Source organism: Mustela nivalis (genome assembly GCF_964662115.1).
Source record: "Mustela nivalis genome assembly, chromosome: 19".
Taxonomy (NCBI): Eukaryota; Metazoa; Chordata; class Mammalia; order Carnivora; family Mustelidae; genus Mustela; species Mustela nivalis.
The window spans coordinates 38,725,215-38,742,926 of record NC_139038.1 but is presented as its reverse complement, the minus strand read 5'-3'; the positions used below and the strand labels follow the sequence as shown (position 1 = coordinate 38,742,926).

The following is a 17,712-nucleotide window of genomic DNA, read 5'->3' as shown; positions in this document are numbered from 1 at the left end:
GATGCTCTTGGACTTGGAAGCGTTTTCAGAGAGATCCCTTTATTAGATGGGGAGCTCTGTGACAACACGCTGGGCGGTCTCACCCCATTCTACCCTCTCCCCCACCCCTGTAAGTGGAGACCCAGCTGTGCAGATGGGACTCAGCGCCTGATCTCACGGGGTCTCTCTAACAGAGCCTGCTTCCTGCCCGGAACTGCGCAGAAATGCAAGCTGTCAGGTCCCAGAGACCACGGCGTCTTCAACGCCCAGTTCCAGGTGGGGCAGGTACACCACCCCCAGCGTGGGGTGCTGTGGGCTGCGCACTCCTCTCTGGCCAGCGTTCCCTGCCGTCCAGGGCCAGAGGGCTCTCTGCCAGTCTGGCATGGATGACTCCAGGAATGGGGAGGAGGAATCCCACTTTCGCTCTGCCTTAAGCTGCCCACAGGCCTGGGCCTTACCTGGGTTTCCAGGCAGCAGAGAGAACACTGATCGCAGACCTGGGCCCATGGGGAGGTTCTGGGACCTCGTGGAACCTCTGGCCTCCTACGATGGGGAGTGTGGGTGAGGGCGGGCTGGAGGTCCCCTTGACTGGCTCTGGGTCCGAAGTCCCATTTTTGTGTGGGTTCCAGCCCATCCCTGCAGCTCAGACAGGGTTTTAGGCTGGGGTGTCAGGACACGAGCTTCGTGGGAGTCCCAGTACTGGCTGGGCGGGACCGGCAACCCCGTGACGAGGCAGCCTACCATCTGATGCTGAGGCCAGAGCTGGCCATCTCCACCGCACGGTAGCTGGTGTGCAGCAGGCGGCCAGCCCGCTCTGAGCCTTCGCCCTGCAGCCAGTGCTCATACAGTTCCTGGACACCAGGCGCATCCTCTGGCACCTGCACTGTCACCGTGTCGTACAGCATCTGCACGTGCTGGAGCAGCTCCTTGCTAGTTGTGCTGGGAGCCTTGAGCTGGCCTCCGCCGTTCAAGCAGCCTGTTGCAGAGCCAGGCAGGCGAGAACACGGTCACGGGAGGATGCCTGCACACAGGGTGTACAGCCTAGCCCCTTCCCACACTGGCTCTCCTGAGCCTCTGGGCCGCCCAGGCCGGGGAAGAGACAGAGCTCCTCTGCCACCCCTCCAGCTACCTGCGGGGCAGGCCATGACCTCCACGTAATGGTATGGGCAGCGCCCTCGCTTCAGCTTCTGCACCAGGTTCTGGATGTTGCGGAAGCCGTAGGCGGCAGCAAAGTGCAGCAGGACGCGGCCCTCTTTCTCCAGGGTAACCTCCTGGAAGTCCTTGTTCCTGAGGGGAGCACAGGCTGGGCTCCCTCCTGCCTCCCACCCCTGCGGGCACATGGGCCACCCCGAACGGCTCCTCCGTGAAGGAAGGTGACGGAAGGAAAAGGTGGGAAGCTCACTTCGCTTGGAGTCCCAAACCTCAGGATGGGAACCCCCTCCCTCCTGATGATGGCCACCAACCTGGCAAGGTCAGACAGCCCTGAGCCCCCGGCTATGAAAGAGGGCATTATGTCGGGACAGACCCTGCCAACCATGGTCTCTGGGAGTTCTCGACCGCTGTGACAGGGAGGTAGAGCCCTGGAGAGCACTGGCTGGAGAGGAGGTCTCCCCTCCTGCCTGGTGCCCTGGGTCTTTGCCAAACCCACCCTGCTGTCCTCCAAGCCCACCTCAGCCAGGAGACCCAGACTGATGCCCCAACTGGGCTAACCCGTTCCCAAGCTCCAGCTCTCCTCACTGACCTCAGGGGTCTGTAGGTGACCTCATCCACATGGATCCCAAAGAGCTCCCGGGCTGCATGCCGGAACACATGCTCCAGGTAGCCCCCGGAGCCCCCGCCTCGATGGCTGGTGGGCTCTTGGGCAGATGCACCGTTGCACCTAGGGAGCAGAGCATGGCCTCAGGGGGCAGCAGCAGCTGTTGCCCACAGGGCTTTTGATAGCTTCTGTCTCTTGAGTTTGGAGGAGTTGCTCTCTAAACGGGAAAGGAGTCCGAAACCTGGGGGCTCTGTGTGTCAGGTGGTAGCTCAGGTGGGAGAAAGATTATCTGTCTGTGAGTAAACTGTTTCAGGAGCTCCAGGCCTGGGTCAGGTTGGGGTCGGCTGTCCATTGGCTGTCTCGTGAACCTGACCACCTCTGTGCACCCCAAGACAGACCACAGGGCAGACATGGGGCCGACCAGAAGGAAGCCGCGTGGGGAGGAGCAAGGGAGGGGACGCAAACCACCTCCACGCGCTCACTCCTGCTTGTCAAGACATCGGCAGCCCCCAGACCCACAGCATGGCACCGTGACCCCTCTCCACACTAGGAGGCAACTTACAGACTGTCCAAGGGGGCTGGCTCCAGCTCCGAGAGGGAGACCCCTTCTTCCTCTAGCAACTTGAAGACTTCTCCTACAAAAAGACGCCAGCACAGATGCTCTTCAGCTGAGATCGCAGTAAAAACGGTGAGGAAGCCCATGGCACCCGTGCCCCTGGCGAATGGACACCCCGACGCCCACCTCCTGGCTTGTGGGTGGACGAGAACCCAGCCACAGGGCAGAAGGAGAACCCACTTCTGAAGCCCTTCAGAAGAGCCAGCCCGCGCCCCAGACCTGCAGCCTGCCCTTGCGCCGACAGAGCTGGGGGGGGGGCCACACCCATTCCTGGGGCACGCCTGCCGCGGTGTGCTCCCAACTCCCCACCAGGTGGACCAAGGCGTGTGTTCGTGTAGGGGGACCTTCCCCGCACTGGCTGGGCTCCCAAGCATTCACCCTTCTGTATTTGAAGCCCTTGGGAGACTCTGAGAGGCTGTTCAACTCAGAAATGGGGTGAGCCACGAAGAGTCAGAGCAGCTGACGGGAATTTCCGCCCACCTCCCCACACAGACAGCCCAGTAGGACAGGGTGGCCCGTTGGCCACAGTTCTCCAGGACAGCGGAAAAGGGTGAAGTATGGCCTGGCTCCCGGGGAGGACTGGGGCTGCCTCGTCCACAGGGGACGGCGGCTCCAGCCATAGCCGACGGGCGGGACTCAGGCAATGCCATCCATGCCCTGCGGTCAGGGCAGCGGGAACCGACCTGTGGTGACCACGCAATCCACATCACGAGTCTGGTGCTCCTGGCTGAAGAAGTCTGGTCTGGAAGCTTCCAACTTTTTGTCATAGCAAGGCATCACCGTCACATGGTAGATCCTGTCAGGGGTCAAATGCTGCCGAGAAATGTGGAAATGTGGAGTTGTGGCCTGACCCAACAGGAAAGGGGCCCATCAGGTAAGGTGGGGGTGACACCAGCCAGCAGCCAGGATGTGACCGTGGTTCTTTGTGTGGGTCTTGGCTTATCTTTCAGGATGATGGCAGTGACTGGTTCATAGCTGGAACGTTCCTGTTACCTGCTGCTGGGCAAAGAAGTCCTTGACCAGGGAGCCCATGACCTGCTGCGGGGACCGCGCTGTGCTAAGGTGAGGGACAAGGAAGCTCCCGTGCGTCTTCTCCGCATAGCAGATCCAGCCTAAGGCCGACACCAGGAAGAAAAGGAGCATCTCACCGGCTGGGCAGCAAGTGACAGGACATTCTGCAGGGGACCGACTCGTGCAAGGAGTTACAGTCCCATTATGGAACATCCCTCGCTCTGCTGTCACTGTCGAGTGCTGCTAGCATCAGTGAGGTCACAGTCACGGTCTCGGGGAACTGAGTGACTCTCATGGTGCCTTCTTCCACCAAGGAGGCCATCCTGCCAGAAGCCTGCGCTGCTCCCCCCACCCCAGCGTTCCTGTTCCCCGCATCCAGCAGTGTGGACACACCTGGACAGGCGGACGTGAGCACAGGCAAGGTCTGTGTGGAGCTGGCCTGTCCTCGGAACCGCTGCACAAATTCTCGCTGGCTCTCAAGGAGACTGAAGTTCCTCGAGAAGGCGGTGTCAAACACGTAGTGCACCCCTGAAAAGCAAGCACCCATCTCACTGCCACAAAGGGCGGCTGAATCACGAGGCCCTGCTGGCTACGCCCCAGGAAGCTGTTGCCACCTGGCTTGTCCGGGATCGGCCACGTCCTGGTGGCACCCAGCCCACAGCCTCCCAGCCCAGCTCCTGGCTCACAGAGGCTGACCAAAGTTGATCTGAGCCAGAACCTGGGAAATGGGCCTTGATGACGCTCACTTAAACACAACACGAGAAGCAGGTAAGCTCCAGGCCGGGAGAGCACGGAGACGATTCAGAAGGTCTCTCTTAAAGGGCACAGCTCTTGTGTGTCAAACCAAAACTCTGGCCTGAAGTCAACTTGGAAGGTTCTGGTGTGTTTTGAGTTCAGTGACTCAGAAGCCCGAGGCGCCCTGTCGTGGGATCCCTCCCCCATGCTGAGCTGGAGCGCTCCCACGATGTTTGGTGCCTACCGATTTTCTTGAAGAATGCAGTCAGCTTCTTGGCAGTGTCTGTAGGAGTCAGCTGAAATCTTGCGGCCAGTGACGCTCTGGATTGGGGCGACACAGAAACCACAACCAGCCTCTGCTGACGGGGGGCCGCCGTCTGCAAAGCAAGGGACACGTGCTCACTCGGCATGTTTCCATACTCATCCCCAGGGGTCCGGTGCTGGTGAGAGCACGCCCTGTCTCCAACACTTCAGTGTTGGAGTAGGACAGGTCACTGACATCCCACTGACGCCACTTTGAAAATGAGGGAGTCACCTGGAGATCGGCCCTTGACAGCAAGAGCAAAGGATGCTGCAGTCGATGTCAGGCTAAAAAAATCTCCAAGACCGCCCACCACTTACCTTATTGGCATCTAGAATTTTCCGCAGTTCCTCATGGCTTTGCTGCGTGATGAGGACGGTCTCCGCGGAGGTGACACAGCCACTGCACGCCAGGCAGTCACCTAGCGAGATCTTGGCCTTCTCTAGCTTCTGAGTCCCTCCGTCCTGGAAGCACAGCACACGGTGTTCAACAGGGCCCCCTGCACAAGGACAGGAGCCCTTGGGATAACGGGACCCATGAAACCTTGATTCTCTGGCGACACTGACTACCAGCGTGGTAGCTGGCTGGCTCTGAATGCCACTAAACGTCTAAAAATTAAATATTTGCTGGAGAAGTACATACATTCTATATATAGTCTAGCTTCACCGAATTCTAATCTGGGCACCAGCTCAGCTGGCGCATCACAGGCGCATTAACGAGGCCTGCAGCCTATCATGGGTGGAGCGTGGATGTGCGGTCTGCAGAGCTGCAGGTGACTTGTCAGAGGCTCCTAGTCTACACTCGTGGGGCTGTGCAGAGGGGAAAATGTCAATGGCCAGGCTCCAACGGGAGGATGAGAAAGGCAAGGCTGAGACGAAGAGGGAGAGGGCAGAGTGAGGCGGTGGTCTGCTGAGCGAGCTCGACACACGGGCAGCAACAGCTGGACCGCCAAATGGGTGCAGAGCTTGGTGTGGGACATGGGCCTCCAGGCTGACGTTCTGCAACTTTCCCAAAATGGAAGAGACTCCAGCTGAGCACCTTTACTCCCTCTGTAAACTAAGGAAGGGTCGGGGCCTGTGACCAGCGGGTTGAGGAGACGGGGACCCCCTTCCAGCCCAGCTCATCAGGACAGCGCTTCACAGCAAAGCTGCGATTTGAGCTTAGTGTGTTTTTTTAGAGTTGGATGGGCCTAAAGGCCCAGGCTTTGATTTTGTGCCACGAGACCTATTCCCAACCTCCCTCCACATCAGTCACTGTTGCTTGGTAAGGTAGGGCCCACTGATGCCCCCACCTCTCCTGGATCTCTTCACTTGTGGGATCACCCCCCGCCCCCAACCCTGAGGTGGTGTTTCCTTGTGCTTGGCTAGGCTTGGGCAGGAGCTGTGGTGTGCTGCCGGGTCACACTCCTGGCCTGAGCAAACGTCCAGTTCTCTCCCTGTGAGCGCTTGATCCCCAGTCCAGCCCTGCCCTGTGCCCTCTGAGGCTCCTCCCCTGCCCGGGAGAAGTTCCTGGGCCAGGTACACCCATGCCTGTGGCCCATGGGACGGCACAGACACTCTTGAGGGTCCAAACGGCAGATGGTCCTTAAACCACCATCTCGTTATTACGCGATTATACAGGAAGCAGGGGTTCGCTGACAACAAGCTGTCTGAACTGGAAAATCCCACACAGTGAGAACCCACGGAGAGAGGGAAAGGGAAGACAGAGACCACCAGCTCCGCAAGAGGAGCCCCTCTGCAGACCAAGTGAAGCTCCAGGCTCAGCCTCTGTGCCCCAGCCCCCGCCCTATCCCTGCTCTCGTGGCCTTGACAGTGAATCTGACCACAGTGAGAGGTCTCCTGGTCACCGTATTTGTGACTGGGAAGAGCGGCATGCATCTGGTCATCTGGTCTGGAACTCACCTGCCTGACCTGGAAGTAACTCCCATCTTCTTCAATGTGGATCTTGGCCATGCCACTTCCTGTGCTCTTATCCACTTTCATGGGCTTGACACAGTCCTATACAAGGAAGAGACCCCAAATGGGGGCCTGAGTGCACGCAGGTTCCCCAAGAGGAGGAGCGACCTGGTGGTCACGCCATCACACCTGACTTTCGTCCAGCCACGGAAGCAGTCTTAGCAGAAAGGCGGCTTGCACACGGGGTACATGTTCGAACAGCCCGCCAGCACCAGCGGTCACCCTGCGGCTCACAGCCAGATGAAGGCCCGCCAGCCGCACACTCACGCCCTGCAAGCCTGCTTGCTCTGAACTTGACTCTTGTTCTCAGTACCTGAACTGGCCACTGAGACGACACCCAGGAGCCACCATTTCTGCACCTCGGCAGGAATGCTTTGCTCGGAGGTCGACGCCCTGCCCAGGCCCCAATGAAAGGAGTTTCTTCTTCTCCCCAACTCCCCAAGTTCCTGGGAGTTTCCTTGTCAAAAGAACCTCTCTGGCGGTTGCTTTCCCAGGGATGGTGTGCCCCAGAAAGCCCTGCCCAAGGTGCTATGGCCAGCCCCGCGCCCAACCCCCCCACCCCCCAGGGGCCTGTCCCGCACAGCCGGTGCGCTTGATAGGGAGGGACACCTGATGAGGACGACACTCCCTTGCCAGCGTAGCTGTCCTGCCTCCCTTAGGGGCAAGCTCCGCCAGCGACGACCACACACCCCGACGGACACCGGGTAGTCACAGCAGGTGACGCCATGGGACCAGCTCCTCGGACCTCGGGGACAGTCCCGCCTCTACCAGGGGGAGTGGATAGGGTCGCCCTGGCCCCAAGCCCAACATTGCCCGGGGGGTGACGCCGGCGGCCCTGCCCGGCTTCCCCCCGGCTTCCGGGTGCGCACGGTGACGGGCCACTCGGCACGCCCCCCACCCGCGGCCTTGGCCAAGCTGCGCTCCTCGAAGCCTCGCGGTGCCGTAGCCCTGCTCAGGCCACTGGCATCCCCGGCCGCGGCTTCCCATCCAGAGGAAGCTGGCCAGGGCGCCAGAGGCCCGGCGGGCGCGGGCGGATCCCGTTTCTCAGGGGAAGAAACTGAGCAAGTAGCGGGGCCCCACCCCACACACGGCCGCCGCCCCCGCGGGCCGGCCCACCTGAGAGGGCCCAATGAAGTCATCCAGGTCCGTCAGCTGCAGCGCCCCGCTGAAGGGCGACGCCATGGCTGCCGTACTGTCACGGGGCTCCCGGCGCAGAAGTCGCCAAAAGGCGCGAAACGGCAAGCGCTTTCCGCCACGCTGCCGGAAAGCGCCCCGCGCGGCGCATGCGCATCTGTCCCCCCCCCGCCGGGCGCCTGGAAGGCGCACGCCCCCTGCTGGCTGGCCCAATTCCGCCGAGGAACCTGTCGCCTTCCCTGCCTCTTGGGCCTCGACGGAGGGAGCCGAGAGCACCAGAATGACGTCTCCCTCCCCCAGGGCTCCCCTGCCGACCAGTGTGCGGCCCCACAGTCCTTGACCTGGGAATTTGCAGCGGCAGCGGCTTCGCTGTACTGGGTCCCACAGACGCTCGAGACCCCAGAGGGGCGCCCGGCCCTCGTGGGCCCCCAGTCTGGGCGGCGGGGTGAGGATCGTGCGGGTGACAGGGACATGGGCGGCTGCTGACCAGGCCGCGAGGGGGCGCGGAGCCGCGGGGCTCCGGAGGGCGCTCGCGCGCTGCTGGCCCGGCCTCCGACGCCGCCCTCTGTTACTTGGGGGACCCCATGGAGAAGACTCCGCTCCCCGATGAGATTTCGCAGCGTGTAGCAGGGCTGCTGCCGGCCAGATGCCGGTCTCCAGCCGCCGTGAATCGCGTCGAGTCCAGCTCCACGTCAGTGACCCCCTTTTATTAGAGCTCTCCGGAGGACTCCCGGACCTGGGTCTGGCGGGCGGCGCGAGCAGGGCTGGGCTCAGCCCAGGATATCCGGGGGAACCTCAGGCTTCAGGGCCCAGCCTGGCCTGGGCTCCCGCTCTTGGGAGTTCCTAGCCCAGTGTGGGCTTGTCCTGGAGATTCCCACACCAGCCTGTGGAGTTTCTTGGAGCCCCCCCCACCCCGCCCGGGGGGCAGCCTTCCCGTGGCGGCAGGGTGTAGCGGCTCCTCTTGACTGCGAGGACAGGAATTTCCGATCCAGCGGCTGGGCCTGGGGCTGGGGGGAGATGGGGAGATGTTCCCCAGCAGCTAACCCAGGTGGACTTCCAGGCCCCACCCATCCCTGTCCGGACAACACCTGACCAGGTCTGCCATAGGATGCCTGAAACTCCACAGTCCCAAGTGGTTCTTAGGAGTAGGGAGCCCCAAACAACCTTGGCTTCCCTGAAATCCCCCAGAGGAGGTTCACAGAAAATACGGGAGCGTAACAGGCGGCGGTGGGCTGGGGCAGGATTAGGATCAGTCAGAAGGAGAGGGCTTCCATGGGAGGGGCTCTGACTGAGGCTGGGGTGCAGGGAGGGTTCTCCCAGCGCAGGAGTGGGGAGCGCACCACGGGGATGCCAGAACCCACGTGGGTGCAGGGCCGGCCTCCACCTCCCTGCCCCCCTGGAACCCAGGTCTGCAGTCTCAAACCAAGTGGAGCAAAGGGTGGGGGGATAAAAGGCGGGAACAGCCCAACTGCCCTTCAGCAGAAGAGTGGTGAAAGAAACTGTGGTCCCTCTCTGCCACGGAGGAGTACTCAGCTATAAGGCAGGGCAAGCCAGGGACGCCCACTGCCATGTGATTGACCCCCCGAGGACACGAGGCTCGGGGAGAGGAGCCCCACAGAACGCCCCGCATCGCTGGACTCCATTTCCAGGACACGCCATGGAGACAGCAAGTAGCTTGGGCCTGGGGCCCTGGGGCCTGGGGAGGAGGTTTCCTGTGCGGTGATGAGAAGCGTTGGAGGAGGAGGTGTGGTTACACCTCCCTGTGAACACAGCTGAGGCCTGGACTGCGGCGCGTGCACGGGGTCCCTGGGGCAAATTCTGTCGCGTACCTGTTGCTACAACTTAAAAATAATGTCACATATCAGAAACCCCGTTGAATTGCACAGTTTAAGTGGGCAGGTTGTATGATATGTGAGTCTGTATCTCGTTGAAAGCAGGGCATCAAGGTGCCTCCAAGAGCGGGACAGGGAGTGAACCTGAGTCCTCCTGGCTTCCAGCTCCCAGCCCCGAACCAGAAGCTGGCCAAAACAGCTTCTGGTTCGGAAACTCCACCTGGGGGTCTCTGATACCACATGCGCATGCACACGCAGGCACACGTGATGAGGGCCCCTGGAGACTCTGAGGCCCCTGAGCCAACACCATGCCTGCCTCTTCTGTGCACCTGCTCTCATACCTGCAGATTGTTTCATCATCATTACTGAGTACTGGCCGCACGCTACCCATGTGCAATGCCAGGGTTTACACACGTGGGGGAAACGGAGGGCCCTGCAGCCAGCCCGGGCCACGGGGTGTGGGCACCCCATTCCCTGAGCTGGGACAGATGCAGAGCTTGGCTTCTGCTCCAGGTGTGCCTGCAGGACCCCCTTTGCCCAAAGCCAGCCAGCAGATCTTTGGGTGGGAGCAGGCACGGTTTTCACCAAGATGCATGGAGCTGCCGACCCCTCCTGCAGTCTGGGGGACTGGTCTCAGGTCCAGTGCTCCTGCAACAGGGGTCACACGATGGGGGGTTTATAATAACAAAAGTTTTTTTCTTGGTTCTTGAGGCCACAAGTCTAAGGCCAAGGTGTTGGCAGGACCTTCCAAAGGTTCCCTCCTGCCTGACACCGCTCCTGGTGGGCCTGGGCAGCCCTGAGCACATGGCTGTGTTCCTCCAGCCCCCACGGCTCCGTCGCAGAGCTCCTGTGTGTCTCCCCTGCTGTTCTAAGGACACCCGTCATTGGACTCAGGGCCCAGCCCACTACCCAGCATGATCTCTTCTCAAAACCCTCAACTTACTTACATCTGCGACGACCCTATTTCCAAGTGAGGTCCCATTGCGACGACCCTATTTCCAAGTGAGGTCCCATTCACAGGTTTGGGGGACATGTTATTTGAGGGGCACCGTTCAACCCACCATAGCCCTCATGTCGAAGTTCTTGTGGGACTCTCAGGGGTCAGACGACAATTGCATAATGGGATGTGTCTCCCCAGATCAGAGCCCCCCTCCCAAACGGACTTCCCTGAGGGGTGGACTGGGACGGACCACCTGTGCTTGGCTGTCCCCACAGCCAGGCTTGAGCCACAGGTGTGTCTGGGCGGGCAGAGAGCCCGTGTGCAGTAGGAATACTACAGTCCAGGGTCAGGAAAAGTAAAAGGTGTTTTGTCTTTTCCAAGAAATGTTTAGGGGCTCCTGCCTGGATTAGTCAGAAGGAAGAGCATGCAGCAACTCTTGATCTTGGGGCACTGAATTCTAGTCCCATGCTGGGCGTGGAAATTGTTAAGTAAAACACTTTAAAAATGTTTTTAAGTTTTTCTTACACGTGTGGTTTCAAAACATTTGTTACATTTTCCCATGTTACTGTATCATGAGATGCTAGAAAAGTAGAAATGGGCTTTGCTCCCCACCCCCCCTTCCGCATTGGTGTAGGGGGAAGGACAAGTGCTCGGGTGTGGCCCATGTGCTTGTGGTGTCCATCTGCCCTGTGGACCTGCCCAGACACTTGGAGCCCGTGTGGAGGCCCTGGCCCCCACGTTGGACACGGGGTCGGGGTCGGGGGGACAACCAGGATCCACAAGTGGGGGCTTCCTGCTGCATCACAAGCCCCTGTTGGTAGGTCAGTCCGGGTCAGTCACTTAGAACAAGGCTGGCCTCACACCCAAACAAGGACTTGTGGCCGTATGAATGTGTCCCCATGCTTTCTGTAGACCGGGGACTGTCCTGTTCATGAGGGTGACCAGTTAGGGATCTCCTCACCATGTGAGGGTCTTCAGGCTCAGGGGTTTCTGGGCAATCAGCCCAGATCCCCGTGGGTGCTGGGTGTCCTTCCCTTTCTACATGGGTGTGGGGCCACAGCCTTCTAGGCTACTCTCTGCAGACTCTTCCACGTCCTTGCAGGCCCTGGGCTGGGGGTGGGGGGTGGAGGGTGACACAGGGTGGGTCTATGTCAGGGCTCTCCTGGCATGCCCATTCTCAGAGCCAAGAGAGAAAGCAGCCACTCTTAGGAGGACACACAGGCGCGGATAGCTGCTGGTCGTGGCCAGAGGTGTCCCCATCTGAGCCCCCCGGGCCTCCCAAACCCCAGGTGCACCCTGGGCCCCTCGTGAAGCCAGACTCGTCCCTGGGCTCAACAGACACAGCGTTTGATTAGTTGCAGGAAGTCACTGCGGGCAATGAGCACATCATTAGCAGTCTAATCAGCACGGGGTGCCTTCCCGCGGGGTGCCGCCACAGCTTGTCAACAGGTGTAATCTGGCCACAGCTCTGGGAGGCCTGGCGCAGGCAGCAATTAGCCGCTAATGAGGAGGCCTGCGGTGACCTGCCCCGCCCAGGGAGAGAGCAGCGTGGGCCCCGACTGAGGGAGGTCGGTGGGGTCAGAGCCAGGGCCAGGGCACGGGGGCTTCTGGGGGCTTCTTCCGCCCCCAGCAGTGCAAGAAGCGGCAGAAGGAGCCGGTGGCCAGGAGGCCCTCACCGTGCTGCACACACGTTCGCAGGCACGGAAGCCGAGCAGGGCCCGGGGCTGCGTCTGCGGGGGCACGCCAGCAGGTAGGCCAGGAGGAAGGGAGGCAGCCCCCGACTCGTTTACCTGACTCAGTGCTGAAGGAGAGAGCCGGGAGGGCCCGGGTGCCTGGCAGCACTGGTCTGTTGCGGGGTCTGCAGGCCGTGGCCTGGGGAGCATCGGGAGCACACGGAGCGCTCACACGAAGGGCACCCCACAAGGCTGGTCAGCCCCCCACTCCACAGCACAGGGCAGGGGGCTCTTTAGGCCTGCGTGAGCCCCGTGGTCCTGCCGTGAGGCATGCTAAGGCTAGGCCGGCAGCCCCGTGGTGCCCACACTTTGGATTCAGCCCCTGGGTCATTCAGGGGGACCCTCTGGGGCATCTGGGAAGGCAAGTGTGGGTGGTGGGACCCTGGGGCTGCTGGCTGGGGCGGGGACCTGTTGGGAGATCCCAGGCTGGACGCCTACTGTTTGCATGCACTGGTGCAGGGCGCTCACCCAGCGTGGCGGGGGCTCGGCTTCCGGAGGAACAGTCCCCCTCTGCCATCCTTGCCCCCCACTCCGGGTTCAGGGCCAGCTGGGGCTGGGAATCCCTGGTGGGAGCATGGGGGGGCCCCAGTGCGGCTCCCCTGGCAGATGACAGGCTCAGAGACTGGAAGGGCCGCCCATGCAGACCTCCGTGGGGCTGAGGGAGGGTCACACACATGTCCACGTTCACGTCTGGCCCCTTGGCAGCCAGCAGCACCAGGTGGGCCTCTGGAGCACCTGCTTTTTGGGGACATGGGCATTACCCTTGCTCTGCTGCCACGTCTGAGCCGCCTCCTGACTCCCCATCCCTGTGGTTACCCACCTCTGTGGACCCCCCGCTGGCCCTGGGCAGCCCCTCCAATGTGGTCCTGCCTGCCACCTGCCACCTCACCCCCAAGCCCCATGCCTCTGCTCCATGGAGCTTGGGTGGGGCTGGGTCAGCACCCCCGGGAGAGCTCGGGGGGCCTGACTAGCACAGTGACTGGACGGCCATTGGGGCCCACTTGGGGTTCTCTGCATGGTGCTTTCATTGGTTGACGAAGGTCAAGGCTGGCCTGTTCCCTGCCGGGGGGAGGGTCACCCTATGCACTGGGCCCCAGAGCCGAGCCTGGAAAGATCCCCGCTCAGGAGGTCATGGGTCCTCCTCAGAAGACCCCCACCCAGGCTCCCTTCCCTCCTGCCCTGAACGTCTCCTTGGAGGACACTCTCCAGCTCACCTACTTGGGCTGTGGCCCTTGGGAGTAGGCAGGCCCGGGGGGGTTTCCCACACTCTATAGATGAGGTCTCTCTTACGCTGGGGTACTGGGAGGAGGGAGCCAGCTGCCTGGGTGCAGACAGGGCTAGGAGCCGCTCAGCAGACTGAAAACCCCATGGCCAGGTTCATGCCATCAGGCCCGAGGAGCAGGTTCAGCTGGGCAAAGGGCCGTTCCATGTCCCCTCAGGACAGCTCCTCATAGACGCCAGTGCACCGGGTCTGGCCCGCCCTCATCTCGGCCAGTGCAGCCAGCTGCGGCAGGGTCAGCAGGGCCCAAGTAGAAACCTGGGGTCTGCTCCGGGATTGCCTCTTCTCCCTGCTATCACTGTGCACAGCTGGGTGTGCTGCTCCCTCCCCCCGTCTAGCTGAGTGTGAGCCTGCTCTGCTGCTCTGAGAGGGTGTGAAGGCTGCATCTGGGATAGTCACGCTGGGGGAGGAATGATGGCCACGGGGAGGGCCTGAGAACCCAGCAGGCTGCCCAGCACCAGGGGGCCAGAGGGGACACACGTAGGCTCCGAGACATAGCCCAGGACTTGAAAGGCAGCGGCAGCAGGCTGAAGGGCGCCCAGGTCAACCCTGATCCTGGCCCAAGCCCCACCCAACCCTAGAACCTGGCCCACATGCACCTCCTACCCTGGGTCCTGGCCCACACTCCTCCCCCCAACCCTGGGCCCTGGCCCACACCCCCCACACCGCTGGGCTCTGGCATGGGTTCCTCACCCCAGAAGAAACCATCCTGTCCCTGTTGAGGGTGTGGGTTGGGGATGCACAGAGGCCTCTAGCTGGGTGCAGGGAGTGAGCGGGGACAGGAGTCCCTGAGGCCAGGAGGAGAGTCAGTGGCCCTCAGAAGCAGCCCTTGAGGTCAGTGATGGCCATGGTGAGAGCTCTGGCCCCAGTGGAATGTAGCCTCCAAGATGATGGCATAGACCCCTGGGAGGTAGTGGTAGAAAGGCTGGGCAGGGCCCAACCGCGACAGACCCTCTGGTGAGGTCACTCCAGCCCCTGCAGCCCTGGGGGTCCACGGCGTACAAGAAGCCCACAGGGCTGGCAGCCTTAGCCATGGCCTCTGCAGACATTCTCAGAATGTCCAAGAAGGCCAGCATGTCTGTCACTGTGGGCAGAAGTCAGGCTCAGCAGGGCATGGGATGTGTCCTGCACCTGGTGATTAGCTGCAGCCACACCAGCCCTCGGATGGGCTCTGCCCGCAGGTCAGCCTCTGGCCAGCCTATTTCACTGATGGCTGCAGTCCTGCAGCCTGGGAACAGAGCAGCAAGGAAAGCTGTCCTGCCCACCAACCGCACCTAGCCACTTCTGGGGGCCAGGAGGGGGCCCATCTGACACCCTTGAAGCTGGGGTTTGGTTGCAGGCATTTGCTGAAGTCGGCAAAGCTCTGAAGAAGCGAAGCTGTCCAGCATCCAAAGCCCACTGACAACAGACACCCCACCCTGCATGCTGGTGCCCATTTTGCAGAGCTGGAAACCCAAGCTCTAGAACCTGCTCGCAGGGCAGCAGCTGAGCAAGAACATGGCCCCAGGGGCACCTGACACCAGAGCTGTCCCCATGCTCCTCCACCAAAACCAGGGGCCCAGATTCTTGGGTGGGCTCTGGTCAATCACTGGATCTCTCTGGGCCTCCTTTTTCTTCTCTGTAAAATGGGGATAAAAAGCCATCCCTAGTGGTTCTTCATTTGCAGAATGAATGTCGTGCTCTGGTCTGGCATCATGGAGGAAACCATGGCTCGCAGGAGAGGAGCTGACCTCCCAGAGTCAGGAAGGCCGGGCCAGCCAAGGAAGGCTTCCAGGAAGAGGAAAGACCTGTGGGTGGCAAAGGGTGCAAAGACCCATGACAGGTCTGCCCCAGGCCAGCAGACTCTGGTCCCCTTTTCTCTTTTTTTCCACTTGGGGACAGATGTTTTAGGAAATCAGGCAGGAGACAGCCTACGGAATTCAGGCAATGGACGCTAGCCCCCAGCCCCGAGAACCTGGGTCCTGCTGGGTCTGCTGGCTGGTCATCCCTGGAGTCGGGATGATGAGATTACAGTGAACTATGTCCACACCAGCACTCAAACCAGGCGTGACTGGACACCTCCCCTGCTGAGGAACAGGTTTAGCCATGTCAATATGAAAGAAAAAAGGCTTTTTCTTCTTGTGCAGAATAAACAGTCCCAAATTCGTTTATTCACCCAGAGAGTGATAGGGCCAGCAACAGCCTGGAGGCAGATACTCCCAGCCCAGGCCTGACGGCAAGCAAGGGCAAACAGAGGTCATGCACCAGGAAGGAGAAGCTGGTGTGCACCTGCGTGTCACCTGTAACAGCCAAGGCGGCGCTGAGGACCGACCCTGGGAGGGAACGCGCCTCCATGTTGCAAAGTTGCCTGGGAGGCCCGTGGGAGCTAGGCGAAGGCTCCGCTCCATGTGTCCATGCCTCTGCTGCTCCTCTGTCCCTCCGAGGGTCATCAGCACCCGCTACCACCCACCCTTCTGATTTCGTGAACCCCCCGTTTGCACCGGGATTTCTGCGGCTGCCGGGCTCCTGATGTCTGCGAGTTCTGGGTGCCCACCGAGCCGGGAGCGCCGTGACATGTCGCGTTTCACATCTCCCTGTCAGCCACCAAGTGTCTGTTGAACGGGAATCCTGAATTCTGATGAAGCCAAGGTTACCCGCCAATGCCACGTCGTTTCAGTTTGGGTCTGGGCCTTGTTCCTGGGTCAGCTCCTATCCACATGTTCTGCCGTGTGGAAGTCTCTAATGCGCTTTGTGTCGGTCTGTCTGATGGAAGCCTGGAAGCCTCAGTCACTGCTGGCAGGCCATGTGACTCTTGATCTTGGGGTCATGAGTTCGAGCCCCATGTTGGGTGTGGACAGGACTTTAAAAAAATAAAATCTTAAGAAAAAACTTTGTGTGATAATTCTAGTAACTGACTCATCGTGGCATTGGCCTCAGTGGTTTCCTTCCCTCTGAGAATGAGTCACAGTTTCCTGGCTCTTCCTCTGCTAAGTAGTTTGGATTTTTTTCTTATGGGATGTGTAGTGGACACAGTGTTGGATTTTATCATGAACGCTGTGACCATCAGGTTGTGGAGACACTGCATTTTGTTATCTTCCTGTGAAGACACTGGATGCTTTTGTTTTGCGGCAATGAACATACTTAGGCTTACACTATGAGGTCTGCACACCCTGAGGGGTTAGAGTTCCATCTCAGTATCCCCTGCATATGCATGACTCAGGGGGCAGCAGGAGTCTTTGGTAGAGTTCAATCACAGAATCTGGGTCCCCTTCTCTGGTACTTTCCCTTCCAGAGTTCTCCACTCATTCTCTGGTGTCTGCTTATCCTGGGTTCTTTCCTCCTTTGCCCGGAAAAATGGGGGGTTGGGAGATTCTCCAGGAGCCTGAGAGCTGGGATCAGTGCCACCTCACCTCTGGCTGTTTTCAGGGTAAAGCTACACACATGGAAATCTCCTCCTCCAGGCGTCAATTCCCCTTCAAAATCTACTGACTTTTGTTCATTTCCCTGAACCTTCGGGGATTTGTTTATTTTTACATTTTGTCCAGAATGTTTTAGTCATTATCTAAGGGTGAGACTTTTTTTTTTTAAGATTTTATTTATTTATCAGAGAGAGAGAGGGGGAGAGAGCGAGCACAGGCAGACAGAATGGCAGGCAGAGGCAGAGGGAGAAGCAGGCTCCCTGCTGAGCAAGGAGCCCGATGTGGGACTCGATCCCAGCATCCTGGGATCATGACCTGAGCCGAAGGCAGCTGCTTAACCAACTGAGCCACCCAGGCATCCCGGGTGAGACTTTTTTTAAAGGCATATACTCCCCTGCTGACTTCTCAGGGGAGATTTGATTGATAAATTGATTGATAAATTGATTTCTCGTACCAGTCAGCTTTTGAATTCTGTTTGAATTGCCATTTGGCTGGGCTGCATATAATAGGAAGCCCAGCCCACAGAAGAAGATGAGACCCAGGCATCTGTCTCTGAACGACTTAGCAAACAGAAGCCTTTATAGATATGTAATGCAGAGACAGGCTCTCCACAGGGAATTCTGGTGACAAAATTATTGCAGGAGCTGGAGGGAGAGCAGGGAGCCACGGGGGGACATTGGCTTCAAGGGTGTACTACGAGACTGTGGTCCACCGCTGGCACCCAGTGTGCAGATGCCAGCATCTGGCCAGATCAGAGGCTCATGTTTTCTGTCCTCACTGGCCAGTGCCATGGCCACAAGAAGGTGGCTTCTACCTCCCATCAATCCCACTGGCCCCACCACCATGGAGGGCAGTGCTGGGTGCCTGCTGGAGCTCACTCTGATGCGGATTTGCCTTCTGTGACCCCTGGGCTCACATCCAAGCCCCTCCCACTACCAGCGATGTCTGGGTCACGTTGCTGTGAGCCTAGAACTCGCTCCAAGAGCTCCCACTCTGGCCAATGCCCCGGGGAGTCACGCCCTGGCTGGGCAGCCACCACCCAA

At 60.1% G+C, this 17,712-nt stretch overlaps 1 protein-coding gene across 1 annotated transcript; it reads right to left on the bottom strand.

Moving 5' to 3' along the window:
- Positions 1 to 21: 21 nt before the first annotated feature.
- On the bottom strand, positions 22 to 7,637 carry CIAO3 (cytosolic iron-sulfur assembly component 3). The gene is made up of 11 exons (XM_082713904.1): positions 7,470 to 7,637; positions 6,300 to 6,395; positions 4,719 to 4,862; positions 4,342 to 4,474; positions 3,756 to 3,890; positions 3,345 to 3,463; positions 3,035 to 3,164; positions 2,298 to 2,370; positions 1,721 to 1,858; positions 1,109 to 1,266; positions 22 to 955 (listed from the first exon to the last, which is right to left on the bottom strand). Exons 1-11 carry the CDS (start codon positions 7,533 to 7,535, stop codon positions 717 to 719), a joined length of 1,431 nt encoding a protein of 476 aa, XP_082570030.1. The 5' UTR covers positions 7,536 to 7,637; the 3' UTR covers positions 22 to 716.
- Positions 7,638 to 17,712: the final 10,075 nt, after the last annotated feature.

Excerpts from the sequence above, each read along its gene's own strand:
- CIAO3 (XM_082713904.1), bottom strand. The coding sequence starts at position 7,535 with ATGGCGTCGCCCTTCAGCGGGGCGCTGCAGCTGACGGACCTGGATGAC. Across the intron at positions 6,396-7,469 it reads ACTTCATTGGGCCCTCTCAG|GACTGTGTCAAGCCCATGAA; the intron begins GTGGGCCGGCCC and ends TTCCTTGTATAG. Across the intron at positions 3,165-3,344 it reads ACTTCTTTGCCCAGCAGCAG|CATTTGACCCCTGACAGGAT; the intron begins GTAACAGGAACG and ends ATTTCTCGGCAG.